Source organism: Phodopus roborovskii, unplaced genomic scaffold (genome assembly GCF_943737965.1).
Source record: "Phodopus roborovskii unplaced genomic scaffold, PHOROB, whole genome shotgun sequence".
NCBI classification, from domain to species: Eukaryota; Metazoa; Chordata; class Mammalia; order Rodentia; family Cricetidae; genus Phodopus; species Phodopus roborovskii.
Window position 1 is genome coordinate 20,833,810 of NW_026126540.1, and position 26,346 is coordinate 20,860,155.

Here is a 26,346-nt window from a genome sequence, read left to right on the forward strand (position 1 = left end):
TCCCCCCAGACCATGTGCTGCAGCCTGCAGCCACAGCAAAGGAAACCGAGTCTGCCATGGTCACAGCCACCTGCTGAACCCAAGAGGAGAGCAACACAGACTGCTTCATTTCACTCAGGGTTAGGGTGATGGACAAGATCAAGAAGTTTGTGGTACAGGCAGGCCTCCCCTGACCCAACCCTCACTTGATTGCTTACTGTTCCTAAGTTCTTTTGATGGATGGGCAATCACAATTCCTGCCTCCCCAGATGAACACAACCAACACAGAATAGTTGTCGGTAAAGACCAGAAAATTTGAGGCAATGAAAACAGGTCAGATCATGGTTACTCAGCAAATGGCAGCTGCAGAACAGGGCGTGGATCTCTGGACTCCTGGCTCCTTATTCTTTCAACTAAAGCAATAACACCTGGGATGCTTAGAATCATCATGTAACAGGGTACCACCATGCTGGTACCAACTGGTTTCAGATGGAAGAGCCCCATGGTTAAGGGGCCTTCAGCTTCCCAGACACACAATTCTACTGGTCATTCTGCAGGACCTAACTCTGATTCTGACTGCAGAATCTGAGTGGCAGGAGACGAGTCTGTCTCAGTGGTGTTTTCTGTGCCTTGCATGCTGCTTGATACCCACAAATTTCCTGCAGGGCTTGACCTTAGTGGTGCTCCCTTCCATGGAAGGGATCTACTGCTTAAATCAGAGAGAAAGACGAGAATCAAGCCAAACCCCAAACAAGATGATTATTTCAGGGAGTATTGCTGTTTGAAATGCCACTCCATTTAGATTTTAAAGTGTTTGGATCACCCATGGCTTCAGGTGTGAATGAAAATTAAAAACTTGCATGAATTCATATTCACAAGAACCTACACTGTAAACGCACGGCTTCACTGAGCTCTCAGGAAAGGGCTCTGTGGGTCTTCTGAACTGGAATACAGCTGCGAGGCTGTCAATGCTACAGGGGAGGCCCACTCTGTGTGGATGCACTGACTGGAGTAGAAGAGAAAGCAGAGGCTGTCTGGCAGGCTGGGAATGGACCTCCTTGATCCCTGGGTATTACCTGGTCCTTCTCAGAAAGGAGATAGCTGAGAGTATCACCCCACAGGCCCATCTATGAGGTTAGTGATGGACTGTGGCTGATGAACATAAACATGATTCATGAATGGTGACCAGTGAGAAAAGGCAGGGAGTATTCTCGGAATACTGCCTCCCATCATGCAGGCCTCAGTGGGCAGGAGGACAGCTGGCTCCAGAATGGCAGTAGACTCCAGATGGGCAAAGATTTCCCGGGAAAGGGAGGCTGAAACAGGAGTTACAGAATCTCTTTGGTCAGGCGGTGGCAGATGAGAAGTGGTATGGAATGTGTGTGTGTGGTCATGTGTATGTTGCGTGGGAAGAGACAACATGGGTTATGAACTACAATGCCTGCAGTGTTCTGTACTGGGGGCTCCATCGAGATCAATAAGGAGTTTCCTGTAGGGCCATTCCAGGCCCCCTTCCCTTCACATCCCATTTGTCTCTCCTCAGATGCTAACACAGGACAGTCTAAAGCTCACAAGTCGCTGCTCCCCACAGGGACAGCATCAGAAACCTGACACTCAAGGCACTGAAAATGGAAGAGGAAATCTGATTGACCTGGGGGGTGGAATAAGGAGAAGACAAACCCAAACTCTGTCTGGATAAAACATTTACCATGCTACCTGCAAGGTGAATTCTAACTGGGGTGAGTCCCAGGTTGGACAGTAGCATCTGGGGTTTAGGACTTTTAACTCTATCAGAATCCAGCAGCAGGCAGGTCTCACCATTGGGATGTATATAATAGATTCAAAGTGCTTGGAGACTCAGGATAATGCAAGGTGTTAGGAGCCTGGTGGAGGAAGGCAACCCTTTCCTTTCCACGGGGACTGTATATGGTGGGGGAACCCCTACAGCTTTTCTTTCCAAATGAGGTTTTTATTGCCTTTGAAAGAAATAGCTCCATGACACCTCTGCCCTACCCTATTCTCCAAGGCTCAAGAGTTAATTCCAAGAAGTGGGACAGATAACACAACAGAAGAAAGCTCGTGTGGTTCCCACCACCGTTGGATCTGGGGACTGCCATGCAGTTCACAGTGGTCCCTTGCTGTCAACCAGGGCATCGTCCTGCCCATTCTTTGTTCACATCCAGGACACATCTGGTTGGTCCAGCTCAGAGTTGAGCAGAAAGGGAACAGCGCTACTGGGGATTTCTGGACCCCTCTGCACTAAGATAGCCACTGTGACTAGCATTTTGACCCCAACAGACCAAGGGCTGGATTTGAACTCATTGTCCCATCTGTAATCCCCTGAGATGGGAAAGATGAACATAAGTATGAATGAAGTCAAGAGAGGGACTGGTGGGCTGTCCCGCATCCCAGCTGCCTGGACTAGAGCTACCTAGGCCAAAGCCTGCCCACCTCAGCATATCTCAGTGGCCACATATGGGAGATCAGAAGAGCAGGACAAAAAGGAAATGATAAAATGTGCTCTCCTTTCCTTTCCCCTCTTCCCCTCACCACCACCTCCCTTCCCTGTGCCCAAGCTTAGGTCAGGAATGAACAAAGGTCAGTAGAGACTTCCTCCTGGAGAAGAGCTCAGCAGGCCTGGGAGACTGGGCATGCCCAGAGCACCATCCTTGGGATGGGGTGTTACTGGGAGACCTGCTCCTTATTTGTGATGGCAGGAGGAGGAAGGCTGGGTCCAAGGAAGGAGCAATGAGCATTGTCCCTGAATGTCAGGGAAGAGCTGGGAAGCCTTCTCCTCTGCCCCGCAGAGATACCCAGCCACACTCCAGCCTCTACACGTGAGTCTGCATGCGCTGTTGAAACCGCTGGCCGTAGTCTGAGTGCTGAGAGGTGTAGGAGAATCGAGTGGCTGTGGCATACTTGCCAATAGGGTCATAGGCCTCATAGGGGGTCCTCTCCAGACCAGAGGGCGGGGCCTGGGGGTAGCCTAGACGATATGTAGGATACCCGGCTGCCCCAGGGAAGGGGTGGGAGTTGAACTTCTCATAGTTCTCGTAGGACAGCTGGCTGGTTGTATCGGTGCCACCAGGAGCAGAAGGGCCAGAGGGTGGGGGCTCTGTGCCATAGTCAGAGGCAGGGGCCCGACTGTATGTATTGAGCTGGGCATAGCCACTGGAGTGGGAGAGACGGGATGATGGACGGCCATCAAAACGTGTAGGGCCAGGGGCACGGTAGTCGGCATATAGCACTGCCCTGGAGGATGGGCGATCTTCGTGGGCACGCACATTGTAATAACCATTGGTGGGATCCTGGGGGGCGGGGCGGTGAGAGAAGAGGATAAAAGTGGGGGTCTCCTCCAGTGTAATAAGATCTCAAATGGTCTTCTGTCCACGCCTGCCCACCCCAACCCATGCTCTTCTCTTCTCCCCTAGCATCTCTCTATCTCCTGTTCCTTCTGCAGACCTCTTGACCATGCCTCCCTGGCTGTCCTCACCCCCACCCCCACCCGGCCAAGCAGACCCTCCTATCCCATTTCCCAAGGGCCTTGCTTCAATCCCTTTTCCCACCTTCATCTCATACTCTTCCCGGGTGTCAATGGTGTCACAGCGCAGGTCCTGCTTCAGATCCACGTCATCCTTAAAGGACTAAAGAACAGAGTGGGTGTCAGGGGACAGACACAGCTTTTACCCCCTCCCCCTTTGCTGATTCCATGCCCAGAGGCCACCTGCTAAAGGAAGCTCTGGGTTAGGGCAGATTTGTGTTTCGTGTATAGGCTGAGGTAGGAGGACACCTGAGATCTGGCTTCTAGCATTCATTTTGTTGCTGACGTGGAATATGATATCTTGAGTACGCCCTTGCTACTGTTGGGGAGCAAATCTCAGTAACAACGAGGTCGAACCAAAACTATCTACAGATTCTCTCTGTGTGAGGGAAGGCTGAGGCAAAGGGACCTGGAGGGGAGGAGAGAGTAGCTTTGCACATGTGTGAAAGGGGACTAACCAAAGTACATGTGTAAGTAAGTGTGACTACTGGTGAGCAGGTTGGTACATAGGACTTGGGGTGGCAGGAACAGATTAAACTCACTGCAGAAGAAGGGGTGACAGGAGCTATTAAAAACCGGTGGAGCTGGCCTTAGCACTGTGAAGAGCCTAGGCCAGTGAGAAGCGTGATCCTCACCGAGTAGATGGCCTTCATGACCCGAGTTGCAGTGGATATACTGGCGGTATCATCCTCCCGGTCAGAATGCATTGTGAGTGGCTCCCGATTCACCGTCTCTACCTTGATGTCCAGCTTCCTCAAGGTCACATCCTTTCGACCTAAGACAGAGAGGTAGAGTTGGGTCGGGTGCTTCCTACTAGTCTCTGCTGCATTGGCTTCTAGCCCCCACCCCTTGATGTGACCCTGAAGGGTAAGGTTGCGGGATGAAGGGTTTGTTGTGGCTGCACAGCGCCTGTACTCACTGCCTTTGCGGCGCCGGTAGAGGAAGAATACTAAGGCAACAAAGAAGAAGATGACCAGGATGCCTGCACCAATGGTGGCCCCAGCAATGATGCCCACAGGTAACACTTCTATAAATAAGGGGAGGAAGAGGAGTGAGGATGGACCTGAAGACTTGGCCACAAGATACAGTGACAACTCTAGATATGTACAAAGCTGAGTTTTGCCTGAGCTGGGCCGTGTGGCTATCTAGGTCCAGGCCACACTGGAGAAGATCTGCGCTGAGCTTGGAATGAGATCTGTGCTTTCTCTTGACCAGGGTTGATGTCAGGGCAGAGTTCCATCCCTGCCATCAGTTTGCCTCAGAGCTTTTTTCCCCCTCTATTTGACCCACCTACCCATGAAGCTTGGTCCCTGCTTCCTGAGCTGGGCTTTTGTCTGAAGTCAGCTCTCTCCAAATTCCAGTCTGCCATGTCTGTTTCAACCTCCTCTATGACATTTCTTGCCTGCAAAACCACTCCATCTGCATGGCCCACTTTAATGCCCCTGCCTCTCTTAGCTGGTAACAAGCCCAAGAATTCTTCCTTTGGCCTTCTCTCTCTTTCTGGAATTACTAGTTGGATCCAGACTCTGGCTATGGCTCTGCCCCTGTAAGATCCTTCCCACATTACCCTTCTCCATTTCTCATACCCTCTCTGCAGGTATCTTTAACTAACCCTGAACTATGGACTTTCCCAGACATTTCCCAAGGGTCCCTCAGGTTCCCTATAGCTCCCTTTTCAATGACTAGTTCTCAAAAACAAATGCTATTTTTCCTTCACCAAACATCTCTGTTAAAGTTTAGATGCTTCCTTCATCTTGCCAAAGGTACCTGGAGAGAATACGTCTCTTCTATAAAACCAAGACTGCTTGAAGGGGTAGGGGAACCTCTGAATTTTACAAATATCCCCCATTCAATCCTCTCAGCAACTCAGCGGCATAGGTAGTGTTAATCTGTTACACACAGCGTTTACTTTTTCCCTGTATAAATTAATTTGTTTCTACTAAGTTTTCCCACTAAGGTGGAAGTTTCTTGTGGGCTGAGATGATGCCGTGTTCACACCTGCAACCCTTCCTTCAGAGCTGACATGTAAAGATGTTCAAGGAACATTTCTGTAGCTGATTAATTAGTTGAGCACTAAAGTCAGCTTCTGGCAGAGAGGCCAGAGAGAGAGAAGATGAAACTTCAGGCTATCCTGAGTGGTCCATGTGGCTGACCTCGTTCTTCTAGCTGGATGATGGCAGTGCCTGGCCCGAAACTGTTCCAGGCAGTGCAGTTGTAGTGGGTCTGGAAGTCAGCCTCCATGACGTTGTTGATGGTGAGTGTGGACAGCACACCACTTCCTGAGTTGGTCCTCTCCACGGTGTAACGTTCCAGGGTCCCCACCTCCAGGAAGTTCTCCTTCCACGCCCATGCCTGGTGTGGGGAAGGCATGGTGAACGGAAGAAAAGCGCACATATAAGACGCACATGCTACACTCTTAGGTAGCCTTACCCCAGCACATGCGCTGTCCCCAGGCCCGACAAACCTTCACCTCGAACAACCTGTGTCACACCAACTGCCACAAATCCTTGACACTGAACTTCCACTCCAGCTCCAGAGGCTGTGGCTCCCACACAATAGACATGAGATTTCTCTAGAGAGACTTTAAAAACTACTACCTTGAGACTTATGCTCCAAGTGTGAATATAGGGGAGAGATGCAGGAACCGACCTCTGCTGTGGTCCCATGCTGTAAGTCTGACACTGTGGTATTTTGTGATGTGGAGGCAGCTAGTGAACCAATATTTGGATCTTGGGTATTTCAGGGAGTTTAGTTCCTATACCTCCCACTCCAGACCAGCTGTGTGGTCATGTTTTCCCTGACTAGTCTATCTTACCAGCCTCACCATTAATCAACCCACAGAAACCTGCTTGGCTCTCTGGAGATGCATCTGGCTGCTCTTAATTATGAGCAGGGAGTCAAGAGGGGTGTCCCCCAGGCCCTCCATCCCTGACCGCCCCAGCCGCGGCATTCCCAACTGTGTGTGCTCGTGGCAGAGGGGAGGCTAAGGCAGAAGAGCAGCTGAGTGCTGGCTCCTTTCCAGGCATCAGCCCTCCCAGCTCTATGAGGCAAACCTCCTGGGAGCCAAACCGTCTTCTGCCTAGGCAGCTGTGGTAATGAAGTATCCCTGGGCAGCCCTGGAGTTAGCCAAATGGTCATTAAATGTGATGAGGGTTTTGATGGTTAGTGGCCACAGGAGGAATTAATTGTTTATGGTACAGGGGAGTGAAGAAAAGATCAAGGAATGGTCAGGGACTGGTGGAAGGCAAACAGGAAGACTGACAAGAGAGTGGGGACAGATGGGAGGGAGAAGTGATGGGGAGGGCTGCTAGAAGGAGGGAAGAGGGGAGGGGAAGGCACAAAGTAAAACTGGAGGAGGTATAGTCAGGGTGGAAGATGAGGGAAGACAGAGAAAGGACCTTCACCAGGAACGAGAGGAACCTACTGGCCCCCGACTCCAAGGAACTTGGTTCTTTACAACGGCGGCTGGAATGACTTATATATAGGGACACGGGCTCCCCTTCGAGGATGAGGGACTGAGGTCCAAAACACTGATCTGTTCAGGGCCACACAAGTAAGGGAGGAGGTAGAATGTGAACAGGTAAAATGATACAGAAACTAAAAAGTCAGAGGATTGCAAGACCAGAGAAGGGTGGGGAGATGGAAGCTGCAGGCCAGAAGAGGAGAGGGAAGCAGGACAGGTGTGACACCCCAGGGCTGCCAGTCAAGCTTGACCAGCACTCACAATCCGATCCGGAGGTGGGGTACTCCCGATGAAGCACTCCACTTTGCCACCGTCACCCCGCACAGCAAACTGCACTGCCTCGCTTGAGATAATAGGGGGTCCTACAGGCAGGAAGACACAGTCAGGCCAGGCAGGAGTTTTAATGCTTGTCCCCCAGGTCTCACCCACCCAGGGCACTCACCATTTACATAAAGTGGTACCTCTCGCTCAGCTACTCCGATTCGGGGCACGATGGCCCGGCAGGTGTAGGTGCCAGCATCTGCCTGGGTCACTGACTTCAGCAACAGCTGATTGCTGTTACTCAGGACCTGGGCAGAGAGATTAGCCTCGGGTGGGGAGCCAGGACGCCTGGGCCCCTAGGTCGGTGAGGGCCCCGCATCAGAGGCATGGGAAAGAAAGCACGAAGGGTCACAAGTGAATTCCCAGAAGGTAAATGGATTCCTGAGTCTGGTTGATCCATCCCCTGACTCTAAGCATGCTGACAATAAGGGCACCATTTGTACAAGAGTGGGCAGATGCTGGCTACAGCAAATGTAAAAGAATACAGTCCTTTCTGATGATCTGTTCCCATGCTTGTATTACTAAGCCAGGTAAGACAGTCTATTCTGAAATTCCTCTTTACAATTCTAGCTGGGGCTGTCTAATACAATACGAGTCTTCGGAACTGTATACTTCACCACCGCCCTGTGCACCATCAATGCACCGGACCCCCCCCCCCACTACTGCAGGTACCACCTGCTCCCTTCATCCTCTTCAACCAAAGTCCAAGAGGGAACAGCTCGGTTGCAAGTGTTCCCTTTTCTCCCAAACCCCAAGACCCTAGACGTGCTTCAATTTGGATCTGACAAAACAATTCTGAGCCTTCCCTCTGTCTTCACTGCACCTCGATGGCTGTGTCCCTTCCTCCCAGCACTCAGCACGGGCAGGGAGAGGTTTACCATGTTTGAGTCCTTCTTGGTCCAGGTGAGGGTGAGGGGGGGATTCCCAACCCAGACACAGGTGAGGGTCACGTCAGAGCCAATGTCTGTGGTTGTGGGCTTTGGGTCAACCACAATCCGGGGCGCGACTGAAGGAGAGAGAAGTGGCTGGTTAGAGTCGCAAGGACCTGCGAGTCGACGGCAATCTGCCCCTTTCCTTCTGTTCTTGTCCACTCCCTCCCCGGGATGACTCCTGTCTCTCCAGTTCGGTGGGGCTCCCCACCCCCCTTTGAAGGCCCTGCTCTGTCCCCGCCCCGGCCTTCCAGCTACTCACAGTGAACATTCACTAAAGTGCTGACGTTGGTGCTCCCCACTTTGTTGTGGACCTCACAAGACACGGGCTCCGTGAAGAAGGAATAATCAACATTTGTCTCATAGCGACTCTCGTGGGCGTCTTCAATCAAGAACCCCCCTTTGGCCCACCTAGAGGATGAGGCGTCACAGACGTGAGACCAGCACTTGGGACTCTTTCGACTACACTCAGGGACAGTGGCCTCCCCGGTGACTCCACCACCGCCGCCACACCAGTCTCAAGGGCCCTCTATCACTGGCATGCACCCCCAAACCCTTCACCTGTAGCCCAAGATCTCAGGGTTGGCTGTGGCCTGGCAGGTAAAGATGACTCGCTCGCCCTCCTGCACTGTCTGGGGCTCAATGGACAGAGTCACTGTAGGAGGATCTGCAAAGTAGGAGAGAGGAAGTCAAGGTCCTTTCTGTCCTGTGTTTCTCTCTTTCCCTCTGTAATAGATGTACTCATACCACTTTGATGTGAAATGAGGATTCAAGTTTACAAAACATCAGGTATCACCCTCTTTCTAATAGTCTTTCCAAGGGCTCTGGCCAAGAATGATAACCGTGGAAACCAATTATTCAACAGATGTAATGGCTCAATATTGCCACTAGGTGCCACTGTGGGTTAGTTTAGGTTATGGTAAGGGATAGACTAAGGGCATCTGGGACTAGAAGGGATGCATGGAACATCTGCCAGGAAGGCATGCTCTAGCCATGCTAGATGCTCTTCTGCTATAACTTCTTTAACACTCACAGCCTCAGTAAGCAGAATGTTACTCTACTCAGTGTTCCACGTACCACTCATTATTGTCCGTGGATCAAACAGGGAACTAAGGTGAAAGCATTGGTCCTGGGCTTCTAGGATTCTCATTCTGTGCTTCTAAAACTGCCTGTGTTCTGCCCCCGCCCCCCAGTACCCTCCCTACCCACTACTACTCACGGTGTACATCAAGCTCAATGGACGTCTCCTTGCCATTGGGGATGGCCTCATTCATGCTTCGACAGGTGAATACACGGCCGATGTCTAGGTCTGTGGGGTGAATGAGCAGCTGGCTGATTGTAGTCTCCCGTTTCCCATCCTTCAGCAGTTCCTGGGCAGAGGGGAAGACAGAGTCAAGACTAAAGCCCTCTCCTCTGCCCTCAGAGAAGACAACTGAAGGATAGACATTTGTAGTGCAGCTCCTTCCCGTTCCAACGTCTTCACATGTTAAAGAAGTAGTTTATTTTAAACAGCTCTCTGAAATTTACTGGAAAATCGAACAGGAAGTAGTTTCCCTCTCAACCACGGCATCCCTCATTATTACATCTTACAATAGTGTGGAAAACTCATTATAACAGACACATCAATATTGATATCTTGCTACTAACGGGATTGTGTGGTGCACATGAACATTCAATCTCTGCAGTGTAATTTCCCTCTATGCAACCGAGCCTTATTCCTGGAATTCTCTAAGCACACTGTTAAGTTCTTCCTCTTCTAGAAAGCCTTCCCAGGCCAGCCCAGACCTCTGGGCTCTCTCCTGCATGAACTGGCACCGTTTACAGTTAGTGTCTTACATCTGGCCTTAGGCACCGTATGTTACAGTGGTGACACTAAGTGCAGGGCCAGATTCGCCAGCTCAAATACTCACTGGCTCAGTGACATGCCCAGCTGTTTCCTATATTGTCACCTTCCTGAGGAAACCACACGATGGACAAGAACAAGGCCTCTCATTCAGACAGCCATGCATGCATCTTTATAGGACCAATGCACCACCCAACTGATGCAAAACACAGGGATATTTTGGAGCTCCATAGTTGTAAGTGGAAAAGCAAAGGAGACGAGCAGGCAACAAATGGTGTTAACAAATGACCTTGTCTGGCTGCCGAGATAATTTAAAAGATGTAGCCCTTCCCCCCAGAAGGAAAACAACAGGTTTGGTGGTAAAAATGCTAGGCCCCATTGGGGCCAAATAATCATTTATCAAATGGTGGTACTGAGTCCATGAAGGAGAGATTTGCCCAAGGCTACAGAGGTCACTAAGAGCTAAAGCCAGAACCCAAGCTCTGCCTCCTCACACTCCAGGAACACGGGGCAGTTTCTCTCCCCACTGGCACAGGGCTAGGTGTACATGCTGGCCACACTGGCAGAATGGATGGAATGTTCCTCAAGTGCAAGTTCTGGGTTCCACCGCCGTCAGCTCTGCCATGTGATTCCGGGTAAGTCACTTGATGCCTTTCACTGTCCTGCCTTCCCCATCTGAGAATGTGCACAACAACCTGGCTTGCACAGCTCTTAGCTGTGCTGAAGGAAGAGGGCTAAAGAGATCAACAGGGCAGCCAGGCTCGGGTTCAGAATGCCAACTCTGCTGCTTACTCTCTGTGTGACTTTGGGCCAGGCATTCGACTTCTCTGACCATTACTTTCTCCCTTTGTAAGTTGGATGTAATGCCTACTTTATGGGACTCTACTGAGGTTGAGGAGAAACTGCCCACAAAGTAGCTAGCACACAGGAAGTACTTATAGAATGGCACAGTGACCCTGGAGTCCGTTCCCTTTAGGAAAGGAAAGATAACCTGGAGCTGGGTCTAAGAGAGGTCAGGGAAGAAGGCAGGTTCTCACCGTGCTAGCCACAGCCCCCTCCTGCTGTGTCCCATCCCGGAACCAAATGATGGTGGCAGCAGGCTTGGCATTAAAGGCTCTGCATGTGAGGTTGTGGGGGGTGCCTGCTTGCAGCAGAATCACAGGACCCCCATCAATCCTTGTGTCCTCTGGAGGAACTGGAGGGAAGAGGAGAACAAAATCAGCTCAGGATGCAGCCAACTGTGCCCCCTGCCACGGAGGTGCCCTTCCATCTGTATGGGTCCCTCTAAGCCGGGCAATGCTACTCTAGCCCAACTTACAGTCACTTATACAGTGCTTCCGAGGAGGCGTCACTCAGCCCACAAGCTTTCTCAGCCCGCCAGCTGCTCTTTCGTAGTCACTATTATTGTCTGATACTGTACTCACCACTGCTGCTCAGGGGTACTTACTTCGATGGAAGGCTATCTCAGATCACGCCCCAGGGAAGGAGGGCATCTTTCACAGGATCCCTTACATCTATCCCTTCCATCTGCTTCTCTGCCTGGAATGGCCAGATGGGCAACTCTATCATTACACCTTTAGCAGGTTATTTTCTCCATAGCAGTTAATACTGTGCTGTTCTGCTTAGACAGTTCTCTGTGGGATGAATTCCTTCAGTCTCCTGTTTTAGGGTCCACAAGCCACACCCGCAGGCCCTTACCCCTTTGCTACTACAGCTCTCTCAGAGCAGCTGTGGAGAAGTTACCACCCCGGTCAAATCCCGGGTGATGCGGAGAGCTCCGTGTGGCAGTTCTCAGCTCTGAGTGTCGTCTGCCCAGTGGTTACTGTTGGTGACTGTCTCTCCCTGCCTCAATCTTCTTGGAAAAAGCAGGTCTCGGTCTCTCACTGGCATTTAAAAATAGTCTTCACTGCCTAATGAGCAGCTAAAACAGGCCTTTGCTATGTGCTTAGGGAACTGAGTTAGCTGCTATACATCTGGTTTTAAGAAATAAGGTACTTTCCCTTATACCACAGCCACAGGCTTCTAAATGTTAAGGTGAGCCAGATCCTGAGTTCCTCAAGGCCAAGGGGCTAAGTTCCCCGAGGACAGAAGTTCTTCTTTTTTAAAACAAAATATTTGTTTACTTAAGACTTACTATGCAGTCTAGGCTGGCACTGAATCCATGATTCCCTCACCTCTACCTCCCAAGCGTAGGGGATTAGAGGCTTGTTACATTGTCTCCATTTCTTCCTATTAACTGTTACACCAGTAGTGTCTAGTCAGCAGGCTGAACAGCAAGCCCTTAGCTATTGGCTGAACTGGACATTGAGGGGATAAAGGCAGAAAGATTTTTGATAATCATCTATGTCCACTCCACCATCAATAGACAGAAATGAGCAAGGATTTGATTTTCTTTCTTTCTGGGAAGAGGAAACTTGTAGAGAAGACCGTGGTGGGGAGACCTTCACGGGGAGACCTTGGGAGGTCCATGGAGCTGGAGGCAGACAGGGCTGTCAGGGCGTGGGAGAATGAAGGTCTGTGCTGGAGGTGCAGTTGCTGACACAGCTTTCTGTTCGATTTGTGCGTGTGAAGTGGCGGAGTGCAGAAGGGATGGAATTTAGATCAGTGTCCTTCAAGTCCTGCCGCCTTCCTTTACTGTCCCGTGGTCTCGGTTGAGCCCTGAAAGGCGCCGAGTCTCTTTCTCCCTCAGAGACCTAACGAAGTCCCTTCACCGAGCCTGTGTGTGAGGTCTGTGTGGGGCTGCACACCGGCAGGGTACTCGTGATGTGTAAAATGTACCACTTTTACTGTGATGAAAGGGCTCTGCTTCTGCCCACCTAATTACTCTCTCAATCCTGGTTCTCCCACCCCTTCCCTGCTCGCTGGGATATACAATCCCATTCATAGGGCAGGGTGTGGTTATAAGTGGGAGAAACCTGAGAATTAAAGAAATGTGGAGGGAGGGTCTTCCGCTCTTCCCGGCCCTCTACAGTTGTACCTTCCCGCCACACTGTTGAACTGAGCCTCTAGATGCCCAGGATGTTGGGTCCCTGCTACAAGGAGAGCAAAGCATTTCTTCCCACTGGTCTTTCTGCCTTTGTCATGTTTCTGTCCCCTCCACGCAGGCAAAGACCATCTGTCACCAACCCACATTTCTCTAGAATTTCTCAAAGTCTTTGAAGCCAACTGTCAATTGTAAACCATAAACCAATTGACAGCAATTTCTACCATTTCCCCAAAGTGAACCGCCTGTTCACTAAAGCACCTGTACATATGACTTCATTTAATCCTCAATATAAAATATTAAATCTCAGGAAGAAGGAAGGAGAAAAGGAAGGAAGGAAGGGCAGGTTGGTAGCCTGATGATGTCAGTGATAAGGATCCCAGTACAAAAATGACCAAGGCACAACCTGAACCCAGGCCTTTGAACTCTCAGCAGCCTAGAGCTCTTTCCATTGCTAGGAGCCCCCCCTCCCCCCTCCCCCACATAGGAAGGAGTTTGGGAGACAGACTCACTTATCTTAGTTCCCTTCTCCCCACTTCAATGGCTTCATTTTGGAGGGAGGGCAAGGATGAGAGGTGGCAGCCAGAGGAAAGGGAAAGGGAGCCAGAGCTGGGGGCTTAAGACCTGAAGGTGGGCACTGCTGGCTTCACTTGTTCTGGTGGAGGGCAGTCTTCTCATTGCTCAGATGGCCCAAGGATGCCACAGCGACATCTACTCTGTCCCCCTCTGGGTTTCTGTGGGGAGCTCAGCCATCACGCCACTCAGGCTGCAGACAGTCTCACCCCTGGGTCCAGCCCCCCAAGCTCATGCTGAGGAAAGGGACAGCCAGGCAGGGAGAAGGTCTGGGGTTCAGGGGCAGCAGGGTGATGGAGAGGAACAAGGAAAGGTCCCTAAACAATCAGGAAAAGTGTGGGCTGTGCCTCCTTCACCATATCCTCAGTGCAGAGGGCCCTGACTCCACAGCTGTATTTCACATAAAGCTCTGGGTTCCTAGTGTGATCTGGACAGAGGTGGGAGCAAAGGGTATCAGTCTTACAGAGACCATAATGCACAGTGAAGGCTGGCACAGCTCAGCCGCCTGGGACTCTTTACCTGATTTTAGTTTTTTTAAAAAAAGTATAATTTATATCGTGGGGGGAGGGGATGTGCACATGTGTGAATGAGTGTGTCTATAAACACACCTGCTTGTCTGTGTATCACACACGTGCATGTGGCTACAGAAGCCAAAAGAAGGCATTAGATTCCCCTGGAACTAGAGTTATCAGTGGTTGTAAACCACCAGATGTGGGTGCCAGGTACTGAACCCAGATCTTCTGCAAAAATAGCAAATGCTCTTGAGGACTGAGCCACCTTTCTAGTTCCACTCACTTAGTTTCTGAAGTTCAGGTAAGTAGTTGTTGCCAGAGAACCAGGGAGAGTAGACACAGTAGGGGGAAAGGTGAGACCAGGAAGAGAGGAAAAGGTTGGGACATAGAAGAGGGAACTGGAGAGGAGAGGGGAGAAACAGCTTGGGAGTCATTACTGAGCACGGTGAGCTTGGCCCGCCGAGAGCGCAGGGCAGCCTCTGTGGCCTGGCACTCATAGGAAGCATCGTCAGAGAGCTCGGCATCTGTGATCTCCAAGTTGTATTGTCCAGCATCGGCAGAGCCCACGACCCTGTACCGTGGCCAGGCTGCAAAGACAGAATGGGGAAGATCAGAATGAGACCCAGTCTTGAGGCCTGGACCATGCCATCTTCCAGCCAGGGCTCATCATCTTCTCAGATCAGATCCTCCCCAAAGCAGAAGCTGCATCCATTCCAGGCCAGCTCTCCCCACTCTGCTCTCTCCTGGGCACCACTGGCAGGCGAGACTATGAAGCACCTGGCACAGATTCCATAACCTTAGGACTATAAAGCAGGAGGGGATGGTGAGGAATAAAGACAGAGGGGGGGGGGGAGCAGATGAAATCTCCATAGCTGTTTGCAGGTAAATGTCTCTCATGATGACAGCAAAGGGAGAGGAAGAAAAGAACGGGCAAGCAGGCAGGAGAGCGGAGAGAAGACAGCGTGTGGGCACTGGTAAGTGCGGCCATCTCAGCAATTACCGGGCACCTCTGTGTGGCTCACAAGGCCTCATCCCCACTCACCACCGCTGTGGAAGGAGAATGAGCAAGGTTTGCTGGATCCTCCAAGGAGGACCCAGATGAGATTTCTACTTCCCTTCAAAAGACACAAGGAGGGCCTCTGCATCTAGTCTGCCTCGCAGTAACTCCCACTCACACACCTGCCATCTCCTTCCCACTGCCCTCTCCCTCCTGCCATTCCCCGTCAACCCCCCCCCCCTGCCTCAGAGGCTATGGATCCTTCTGACTGCATATCTATTGACCTCAATCTCTCTTATCTTCTCGCTCATCAACAATAGATCCATCAAATTCATGTCTTTCCTTTATAGATTGTGCCGTGCAGATTCCCTCAACCTAGACCCACAGCAAATAATCTCACCACCCTCAAAAATAACAAGAGCAGAAGTGTGCAGTCCCCCACCCACTTGCATCATCGGGGCGTTTCATAGCTAACAACGTTATCTCACAAAGCACAGCCCGCTATGTGGTGCAAAAACCAAGGGCACACTTCTAAGGCAGATGGCTGAGACTGTTAAACCCGCTTCACAAATCAGCTAACCAAGGCAAGGACAGCAAGGCAAAGTGGTTTCCCTCGAGTCATTCAGTGGGCAAGTGGCCGAGGTGTAAGGAGAGCCAGGTGTCTTGACTCTTTATCTCTGTGTTAGGGGTTTCGTCACTGGTTGAATCTTTATGTTTTCTTCCGCACTGGTTACATAGCCTTTGCTTAACAAATGTGTATGGAATTATTAAACAAGAAAGGCTGATGTTAAAAGCAAAAGGTTGGACTCTAAGCAGACGTGGACTACGTAGAGGGAAGAGAAAAGCATGAAGTACTCAAAGGGCAGACAGAAGGGAGACCTGGGGTAATTAAGATTTCAAAAATAGAATAAGAGAAAGGGTAGACGGCTCCCGAGTGTACCACCCACGTGGCGTGGGGTGGGCTTTGCTGCTTGACCTGACTGCAGCACCCCATGGTATCTCCCCGACTTGTCTACAGCTCTCAATGTAAAGGTCTGTTTCTCTTGGTCCCCCAGTCTGCACACCACCTTTCTTGAGCCAATCCACAATCTGAGGAAGGAGAGAGGTGCAGGGTAAAAGTGTGAACAGGCAGAAGTTGTGAACAGAAGAAAGGATGGGTAGCAAAATCCAGGGATCCAGGCTGAGAGTAGGGACTAGGATTTCCGGATGCTGGGTGATTGAGCAGCCGCGCACACACACTTCTTTTTTCCTACTGTGGTGTGGCTCAAACTCCAGGCCTTGTACACGTTAGCATGCAATCTGATAAAGGTACAGTCCCAGCCCAGCACTCACCTTTGAGGCCCTGGCCCATGCCCAGAGCCAGGCCGTCCTTTGTCCATTGTACAATTCCAGAGTAGTTGAGGAGCACACATGGCAACACGGCCCGCTGTCCAGCCACCACGGTCTGATCAGCTGGCTCCTGGCTGAAGCGAGTCTGGGTCCCAGGCAAAGCGAAAACTAGCAGTGGGTAAGAAGAGGCGTGAGGAGGGCTCCATCAAGGCCCTTTGCAGGGTTCCACTCTTATCCTACAACCCAGGCCATGCCTTACCCCACAGGGTACCACATGCTCTCTTTACTTCAGTCTCCCTTTCAGGGCCCCAGGGACAGGTCTAAGGTTCTGGAGGGCTTAGAGATCACTTACCCAATGACCACCCACTGCACCCACTGAATGAACAGCAGAGCTAGGGTTAGACTCAAGCCCTTGCTATCTGGGTCCAAGGCTTTTTCTTTTGTTTGTTTGTTTGTTTGTTTGTTTTTTGCAACCTCTTCTGCATCTGAGCCTCCCCTTATACTCTCAGACTCTTGGGTGATGCGTTCATAACAAAGGTGACTGTTATGCCACAATCCCTTCCTTCCCACGTAGTGTAGACAATCGAGCACATAGACAATTCCAAGGTGGTAGTATATCCAAAGCCAAACAGCCCTGAACGCACTTCTTGGCTTCTTGGCACACTGGCTCTGTTCCATGTGTTTACCCTTGACCCGAGGGCTGAAACACAGAGATGCACACACCAATTCATCTGCACGCACACAGCCTCTTGCATCACGGGAGCTGAGACAGTGTGGGACTTTGTTCTCTTCTCCCTCCAGCTTCAGGAGCTACACATGGCTGCCTGGCTGGCAGCTTGGCCGGGAGCATTTGATTAGAGAACTGCAGAGTAATTGCCTTTAATTGTGGAGCCTAAATGGAGTAGGGAATTGGATTGCAGATTTCTTCTCTCTTGCTCCCACCAGCAAGCTTTGCTTCATCACTGGCTGGTCCCAGTGGTGGGGCAGGCCTGCACACTGTGAACAGCATGAAATGGGCGTTAGCCTCCTGCACTGGGCTCCAGGCAAGGAGAGGGACTGAAGAGGGGTCAGCAAAGGGTTAAATCTGAGGCTTCCTTGCCAGAGCTCCAACAGGTCACACCAGGCCACCGAAATAAGCTCTCTTCAACCTTCAGACTCCTGGCTCACCCTTTCCTCCAGCACACTGAGTCTATAGAAGTCACAACACCCCCTCCCCGATCCAGTTCCTTCCAGACCCAACTTCCCAATTCATCCTCCTACTGTCAAGACCTCCCTTTCACTCAGTGTCTAGGCCTCTCCCTTCTTACTCTGGGGTCAGACGCAGGGCAACACTCCAGCCCCGAGTCCCTAGTCCACCCACTCCTTTCTTCCGTCCAGTTCCACTGCTCCCCTTCTTTCCAAATTTGTTTCTCCATTCTCCATTCAGGGGAACCTCCTAGGCCGGTTCCAGAGTCCCTTGTATAAGCACAGGCTGTCCCATCACTCAGTCTTGCGGTGGCAGCTCTAGCTACAGGATTTTCCTGCCCAGAGCTGTCAGGGATCATGCCCGTGTCTTTGTCATCCGGAGATGGAAGGCAGCTTGCTGGTGGAAGTGTCTGCCCTGAGAATGGAACCTCTCTCTCTCACAGCACTAAGCATGGAGCTCTCTCCTCTTTCTGGGTCTCCTGGGATCTGGCAGTCAGACTATGACACAGGTTAAATGTGAGTGCCACCATGCAGCTCTTTGGATCTGGAGGTGGGGAAACAGCTATCTGTTTTTTTTTTTTTTTGTAAGTGGCTCCCCAACTCTGCAGACCCGATTCCCCAGCCTGTCTCTTAAAGAAGAAAAGGATGGCAGGTGCTGAGATCCTGCAGGAAGGATTGGTCAGGTGAGCAGCCAGTGTTATTAATTCAAGCATTTGCGCTCATTATTATTTAAATTTATTCATACCCTTGCATGTTCTTCAGTGCAGCTATGTGCAGCAAACTCTGTTTCTCTTCCTCGAGGCCCCTAGAGCCCAAGTCAAGGACTTGTGATGGGGTGGCCTACGAGCTTACATCAGAGCCTGGATCGATAGTCATAGCTTTTCTACACGAAGCCCAAGGGCTGACCTCTTCTTGGTATCGGAGGACAGTGGGCATCTGGCTGCATGTTTAGTTGCAATGGGGAGCTGAATGACCCTGCAGTGGGATGGCAATGGGGTGCACCTGAAGTCAGAGACAAGGGTCTTGCTGGAGTGAGCTCATTGTAAGACGACAAGTCTGGAATAGACTGCCAAAGAGCCTTTCTGCTCCAATACTAGGAGAATTGGCTTAGGGGAAGACTAAAGTTTCCATGGTCCCTCTGCAACTCTTCCTAACTGGTGGCTCTGGCCACGTTACCCTGCAAATTGCATTTTCTTACTTGGGAATGATATGCCTACTTCCTGGACTGTTGTGAAGCCAAATGTGGTGAGGTGGATGCTAGGCCTATCAAAGTCCTTTGCATGTACCTACTAAATAGCTATGATGCCTGAGCAGTTAGACAACTAGAGGTACACATCGGGGACACTTTCAGGAACCTAAGAATAAGTGACAAAAGGGTACTGTATCATATTTTCTGTGAATTTTGAAGTAAAATAAATTTTGATTTAGCCCAAGCTAAAGTAATTTGGTCTAGAAACAGAATGGAAGTAATGATGGGCGGGCCCGACGATGAAGGAAGTGAGGGGCTCTCTGAATTTGAATTCATGGGAAGATCACTTTCTGTACCAAAGTCCCAAGCAGTATTCCATGTTCCCAAATAGCCCTGCAGCCAAGACAGCACATGAGAGAGACTAGAAGCCATGGGTGACACTTAAGTCAACTCAGGATTAGGAAAAACTCAGTCTGATCTGACTGAGTTCCATTCTCTAAACTCTATATAAGCTGGGTATAGGTCACCCTTCCGGTTCTCACACAGGTCTCCGCAAAACGGCACCCCTTCTTTGGGATTCAGATAGTCACCTCTTCCGGGATGTCTTCCACGGCTCTTCTGCACTGCCTATCTATTGACCTCTTTTTTTCTGCCATGGGAAGGACCACACTGCCCACCTATCTCAGCACAGCGTTTTGAGTCTGGACTGTGTCACTCACAGCCCTAAGCCACCATCACTTGGCACCAGTGCCTGACTGCCAGGCATACAGGGGTTCTAAGCAAGTCTGTTAATGGCTGGATTATCAGCAGCTAATACCCAAGTCCAACCTTGTGAAACTTGTTCAGGAGAAGGCGAAGCCCTGCTCTCTCCCCGCACCCTGCCCCATCTAAGTGAGACTGAGACCGGTAAGAGGTGGGAGGAATAGAGTGCTCTCTCCTGTGAGAGGGGGGACCCTGAAAAATGGGGCTGGGAAGGGTAACGCTCAGTCTAGACGGTTCTGATGCAGACGATGAGGGGAAGTGGGGCAGTAGAGGAGAATGCCAGGAAAGCTTTGAGCAGGAAGGGTAGAAGTGCTTTGTGTTCCTAGTTAGTGAGGAGACATAGCTATTGGTAAGTCTTGTAGTGTCAAGAAGGTGCCAGTAACCTAGAACATGCGACCTAGCAAGGGGTCACTCAAGTATGTCTCCGACGTCCTGCGTACCTGTGCTTCCAGCTAAGCTTAGGGGAGCCGGCTCTGAACTGAGAGGGAAAACAATCTCAGTCCCATCCTTATGTCTGGGCACATGTCCTCATCCACATCCACAAACAGAAGCAGCACAATATAGCAATGCAGAGAAAGAACCAGAAAGGGCCTGGCCACAGACAGGCGAGCACAGACCTGCTGCAGCATCAACTCACAGCCTCACACTTCTGGTGGGGTTTTAAAGTGAATTCCCACTTTGATCCTGCTCCCTCCCAATCTTCAGTCTCCATCATAGGTGAGGCGAGACAGCCACAATGAAGACAGACAGACAGACAGACAGACAGACAGACAGACACACACACACACACACACACACACACACACACACACACATGCACACACATACCCCAGGGTACGTTAACAGAGGCACTGAGACAAACACTGAGAAACAGAGCCAAAGACAGATATCCACACAAAGGAGGAAGAGAAAGTAGCAAGGAAAGACTCTTTAGACAAAAATGTCTGTAGAGTCCTAAAGGGACCAAGGTAGAAGGGAAGACAGCAGAGAGCTACAGATCAAGAGAGATCAAAAGCAGAGAGGCCGGAGGCCTGCGAGAGGTTGGCTCAGCCTTTCCTTCAGAATGAGTTACCTAGTAAGTACCCACTGTCTGAGCAACCTTTTCTTTCCTATCTCCACTGGGATTTCTTGAGACTCAGCTGGGGTTTTCCTTCAGGGCAACAGTGAGCAGGGTGAAGAGATTCACACTGGAGAGGTAAGAGGACCCTGGTAGAGCTTGGGAGGGCAGCAGGAACACTGCAGAGCTCTGAGATCCCTGCTAGCCTAAAGAGTATGGGAGCTGGAGAACCCTGACCCCCTGCCATCATCGCTCTGCCTTGCTCCCAGATTGCCTTCCTTCCAAGTTCACTGTCAACCCTTAGCGCCACTTCTAGCTACAAAGCTCTTCCAGCCTCAGACTCAAAATGGTTCCTTCCTTTATTCTCCCAGTGTTGTCTGGGCTTCTGGTTAGAGCACACAGCACAACCTGCCTTGGATTAAAAACTACTCATGTGTGCTTTGTCTCCCCGCTCTCCTGGGAGCCTCTGAGAACAGAGGTTTTGATTTACCATTTCTGTTCATTCAGTCCTAGCAATGCTCCATAATAATAAATACCTCCAATTATAAAATGCTGATTGCATGCCACTCTGATGTCTTACAGACATTGTTCCTAGCATTATAATCCGCTACACAGTGGTAGTTGTTACCTGCATTTTAAAGAAAGGGAATTATGGTCTGGCAGAAATGAGATAAAAACAGGTTTCTCAGCTCCATAGTCACCATTCTTGGTATTCTGTCACATTCTAGGAATATCCAGTATCGTAAATGAATTGGATTCATGCCTCAGCCTGAGCAAGAGCTACTGGTAGCCTTAAGTTCTGCCCACCAGCTATTTCTGACTTCTACTTTACCATGTAGACTTCCATATCAACCCTGTTTACCACTTGGATAGACAGCAGTACTAAAGTCTGGGGTTTGGCCCCACAGCCTGTCGCACAGCCTGGCGTGCTACTATCAGCACAGGAGAAGCTTGATGTTAATGCGTGGAGGGAACAGTGAGTGGTACCCAGGACCAGAGTAGTTCTGAGATCAGGGAGTTTCAGTGACAAACAAAATACCAGTCTTTACACCACCAATGGTTGCCAGTGGTGTGTGTGTGTGTGTGTGTGTGCGCGCGCGCACATATTAGTAAATAGGTCCAGCATATGAAAGACTTACTGCTGTATGTACATAGACATACTGGTGCTGTTTTTTGCCAAGCTTGAGGACACCAAAGCTCAAGGACACTGGGGTAGTTATTGTTCATAATAAGAAATCACAGCTCAGAGACACCAAGGAGCTTCCTGTGCCACATAACGCTAAGGCTGGGACACAGTAAGCCCTGGAAGACACCAAGTTCTCCCCAAATGCTATCTCAGTAGCATGGCTGGTTCCCAGGCCTCTACACTCTTGATGTTATCTCTTCATTCCCTCCTCTAACACATTCTTCTCCCCTTCTTTATGACCCAGGTCTGTCCTTCAGCCCTTTTCTCCATTATCATCACAGCACTGGGGGCCAGGGCCAAGCCGGTCTTTGTTCATGAACACATTTCCAATCTCCCGTTTCTGCTGAGCCTAGCAAGGACAGAGAGGTCAAACCTCTTTTTGTTGTTGCATTTTTTTTTCCTGGCACTGGGCTTTGAACCCAAGTATGCAGGCATGCTAGGCAAAGTTCTACCACTGAACCACACTCCTAGCCCCAAGCCCTGTTTTTTTGATGGAGAATTAGGAAGTGGCCCTTAAATCTAGGATATGATGGACATGTGTATAACTTCTTACAGTCATAAACTTCATACAGTCACACATGGACAGAGACAAGCAAGCACATGTGTTCATTTTCCTGCCCATGTGAACACCCCTTCTGCATCCTTGCGTGTGAGGACACATCTGTCTGTGCCCATGGGCACCAGTCTGCTCCCTGTTCCGGAGCTCATGCCCTGGTGGTCATGTTCCCAGAGCTTAGCCTGACGGGGCCAACCAGGGACAGAGAGAGTGGGGCCAACCAAGCACACAGAAGCCGGGGAGCTAAGCAGCAGGGGAGGCGGATGGTGGGGGCTGAGCTGCGTCTCCCTGGATTTATCAAAGAGCAGTAATGAACCCCCTGGGCTGAAACAGTCCCTGAGCTCACCACTCCAGACCATGCTACCGTTCAAAGGCTCCCCTTTGATTCACACTGACAGCTTTCAGATGGAACTAAATCTCTCCACTCCACTGTCCCTCTCTCTCCTGTCTTCCCTCTCCTCATCCTGATGAGACTCCCTTCCCCACCCCAGCCATTCACTCACAGCCACCCCAGAGTCTTTCACAGTGGATTCTCTGAGAGAAGAGGAGTCTTTGGGATGGGCCAGCAAAGAAGGAAGGCAAAAAGAAAGAAAGATTTGTACTTCTGATGGAGGAGGAAGAGGGCGAAGGTCACGGGCAAGGCTGAGGCTGGTCAGAGCGAGGATAGATGATGGAAAAGAGCAGAAGGCCCGGTCGGACACCCTGAGGCAGACCCTCAGACTGGAAGGTCCAGGAAAAAGACTGTCAGCTCAGCTCAGCTGAGCAGGCAGGAAGAATCCAGGGCTGTTGTTTCTGCTCTCTGCTGAACTCCGTCTGGAGTCCTAAAACATTAAAATGGATGTGAGTGCCTTGTGCAGCCATGGCCTCCTCCTCTGGCAGATGAAGCTTTGCTTTGAGAGTTGAAAAACTTACAGACTTGCTTGGAGGAGTGGTTAAGTCTAATCAGATGCTACGGGTAGAAAGTGAACAGACCCCAGCCCCAGACTTAAGTCTAAATACTCAAAATTATCTCAACATCTACCATCCTGCCCACAGAGTCCCCCAGTGTCACCTCCCTCTTTGAGTGAAAAAACTCAGGTGGTAAGGGCCTCAAATGTCCTCATCACCTTCCTCCTTCCAGGCCCTTCTGCTCCACACAACCTGTGTGGTCACAGAACCCCAATGTCCACCTCTTAAAGCTGCTGGGTAGAGAGAGCAGCCAAAGGACACTTTGTCCAGGCACCAGATGGGGTTTTGCAAATGGCCACAGCCTGGCCTGTTTCCATGCATTGGAGCAGACGATACAGGCCGGCTGGTATTTGCTGTGACAGGAAAAGAGGTTGAAGGGTCTGGACCAGTGGATCAGTCTCCCAAAGAGACAGGAAGAGAGCCCTGAAATACAAGGGACGGGAAGAGGGTGAGGGACAGGCTTCACACAGCTCTGCCAGGAAGAGGCAGAAAATCCATGGACCAGAAGCCAGAGAGGTGTGGGTGGACCAGGTATTGGCTTTGTCACCAACCTGTGTGACTCTGGGGAAGACACACCACTCCTCTGGGCAGTAGCTTCTTTAGGTGTAACAGAAAGGGGCTGAGTAATTTGGCCACAGGAACATCCTGTCCCAGGTTCTAGGAGTCTACTGTCTCTGCCTCTTGCTTGTCTACACCTTGGCCAGGTCTTGAGGATATATGCCCAGTCACCTTCAGACTAAAGGGAGCCCGTGTGCCTGGGCTTATCCTGGTGTTTCCTGCACAGTGAAATATATGGGGACAGCTGTTGGGTTTGTGACAACAGGGTAGTGGCAGAGAGGACCCAGGGGTACTCAGCCTAGGGGGCAGAGGCCATTCTTTGTACATTCTCTTCCACAGGCTTATAGTGAGTCAACAGAGGAGAGAGAAAAGGCCAGCATGGACTCTGAGGCCATTTGCTAGTCTGGGCCAACTCACAGACACACTGCTCCTCAATGAAAAAGGCTGGCAGGTGTGGCTAGAAACAGTCCCACCTGCCCCATTTTGGCCTCCAACCCCTAAGTACCTGGGCCAGACCCGATCTGACAGCTCTGTGCAAATACGGCCTGGCAGGGGGCCCTGACAATGTTTTATAGAAAAAGCACAATGGTATGGAGAGCCAAGTGGGGCTGCTGCAGCAGGTACAACATGCAGAAGCAGAAAGGGACCAGGGATGGCAGGGCTCAGTGTCTGGTTCTGCTAAAATCAGAACGAAAACCCCGAATTTCCATTTGACTCCAGTGAGCAAGGGAAGCGAGGGAGGGAGAAGAAGCAGGTGGCAAGCAAGGCCCCAGTCAGATGGGTGATAGGCGAAGAAGAAAGTGGGGGGTTGGGACAAAGACAAAGAAAGCAAGAGATGAGAGACAGTGGGCAGGGAAGGAAGGAGACCTCTGCTCGCCACTCCGTCTGGGCCACGAAGGCAGGAGAAGCTGCAATGAGCTAGAAAAGACTAAAACTAAGGCTGTAGATTAGTTGGTAGAGCGCTCACATGGAATACACGAATGCCCAGGACTCCATCCCAGCGCCACAGAAAACCTGGCATAGCGGTACATGTCTATATTCCTAGAATTCAGAAGACAGAGGAAGGGCAATCAGGATTTTAAGGCCAGCATCAGCTACATAACAAGTTTGAGGCCAGCCTAGACTACATGAGACTATCTCAGAAAAAAAAATTAACATCAGGCAAGGAAGGAACGAATCGAGCTGAAGTGATACTATGTTACAAAAGAGGAAAAATTAATATAAGGACAGAAAAGGGCAAGAGAGAAAAATAAGTCAGAAATAGAAGAAATAGAACCCTGAACACACATAGTCCCTGAGGTGGATCCAAAAATAAAAAGCCTAGGTCCCTGAGGCCATCTGCTAGAAAAAATAAAAAATAATAATAATAATAAAAAAAAAAAAAAAAAAAGAGGAGCAGCGATCCAGAGGTTAGGACTGGAAAGGGCACTGGTAAAATCCAACCCAAACCCTTTATGGAGAAGAAATAAACAGAGAGTGGGGGTGGGAATCACGGGGTGTAGGAAAAACCCTCCAAACCCCGGGTGGATTTGGGGCTGGCCTCCAATTACAGAGTCCGCTTTACAGAGTTGGGTATAGCACTGCGTGTGCTTGTCCCGGCGCTGTTAGAACCGCAAGCCCGGGGAAGAGAATCTTGTTGGAAGCACTCAGGCATGGAAGGAAGAACTGAGAGATTAAACAATGTAAAGCGTCTCAAGAACAAAGTCTGAAGGCTGTCGGGGAGAAGAAAGGAGAATGAGGACGTGGCGGAGAAGCTGGAAGGCGGGAACTGGAGGCTTCCAGAGATGGGAGCCAAAGGGAGGGTAGGCATGAGGGCGGATCACCGCCCCACGTCCTCATCTGATGTTTTGATGTTTTAGGTCAAAGAAAGGGAAGGATGTCTTTGAGCACAGGAGCTGCTCTTGAGAGGATTATACCAGGGGAGGAAGAGAGTTTAGAAGGTTCCTGCTATCACATTCAAACCTGACACCCTCCTGAAAGGCCTAAGCCTCACTCTCTAGTCATTTACACATTTCCTACCAGCCCCAGTGTGCTGGTTCTGCCCGGGAACCATCCTCGACCTGTTTGAATGTTGTTAGTTATTACCGTAACTGTAGCAGGGTCAGAGTGATACCCGAGTCCCCTCACTGGCTTGAAGCCTAGGAAGAAATTTAGGCTAGGTCCCTCCACAGAGATTTTTCTGGAATTTTCAGTAACATTCTCCAGAATAAAAGTTTCAAATCAGAGACTCAGAGAGGTCTAGACAGCAATAAGAAGTTTTCTTTCACTTAAGTGCTGAAAGAGCAAGAAGGAAATCCAGGTCTTGGGACAGTGGGATTTTTTTTTTTTTAATTTAAATTTGAAACAAGCTTGTTTTACATGTCAATCCCAGTTCCCTCACCTTCCCCTCCTCCCCTGTCCACCCTCAATCCCCATCCCATCCCCTTTTTTGCTCC

The 26,346-nt window shown here is 50.4% G+C and overlaps 1 protein-coding gene across 4 annotated transcripts in view; it reads right to left on the reverse strand.

The window, feature by feature from the left end:
- Kirrel1 (kirre like nephrin family adhesion molecule 1) overlaps positions 1-26,346 on the reverse strand; it is a 1,148,154-nt gene that overhangs the window by 1,058,966 nt on the left and 62,842 nt on the right. For 3 of the 4 annotated variants that reach the window (XM_051199369.1, XM_051199366.1, XM_051199365.1), the window contains 14 exons: positions 16,474-16,638; positions 14,582-14,731; positions 11,114-11,271; positions 9,453-9,603; positions 8,795-8,900; positions 8,496-8,644; positions 8,183-8,310; positions 7,426-7,600; positions 7,245-7,345; positions 5,674-5,872; positions 4,440-4,547; positions 4,156-4,295; positions 3,546-3,623; positions 2,270-3,287 (listed from right to left, as the gene is read on the reverse strand). In XM_051199369.1, the coding sequence (XP_051055326.1) occupies positions 2,811-3,287; positions 3,546-3,623; positions 4,156-4,295; positions 4,440-4,547; positions 5,674-5,872; positions 7,245-7,345; positions 7,426-7,600; positions 8,183-8,310; positions 8,496-8,644; positions 8,795-8,900; positions 9,453-9,603; positions 11,114-11,271; positions 14,582-14,731; positions 16,474-16,638 (2,285 nt within the window). In that variant the 3' untranslated portion in view covers positions 2,270-2,810. The remainder of the gene's footprint in view (positions 1-2,269; positions 3,288-3,545; positions 3,624-4,155; positions 4,296-4,439; positions 4,548-5,673; positions 5,873-7,244; positions 7,346-7,425; positions 7,601-8,182; positions 8,311-8,495; positions 8,645-8,794; positions 8,901-9,452; positions 9,604-11,113; positions 11,272-14,581; positions 14,732-16,473; positions 16,639-26,346) is intronic. The other variant, XM_051199368.1, reaches the window with a different exon arrangement.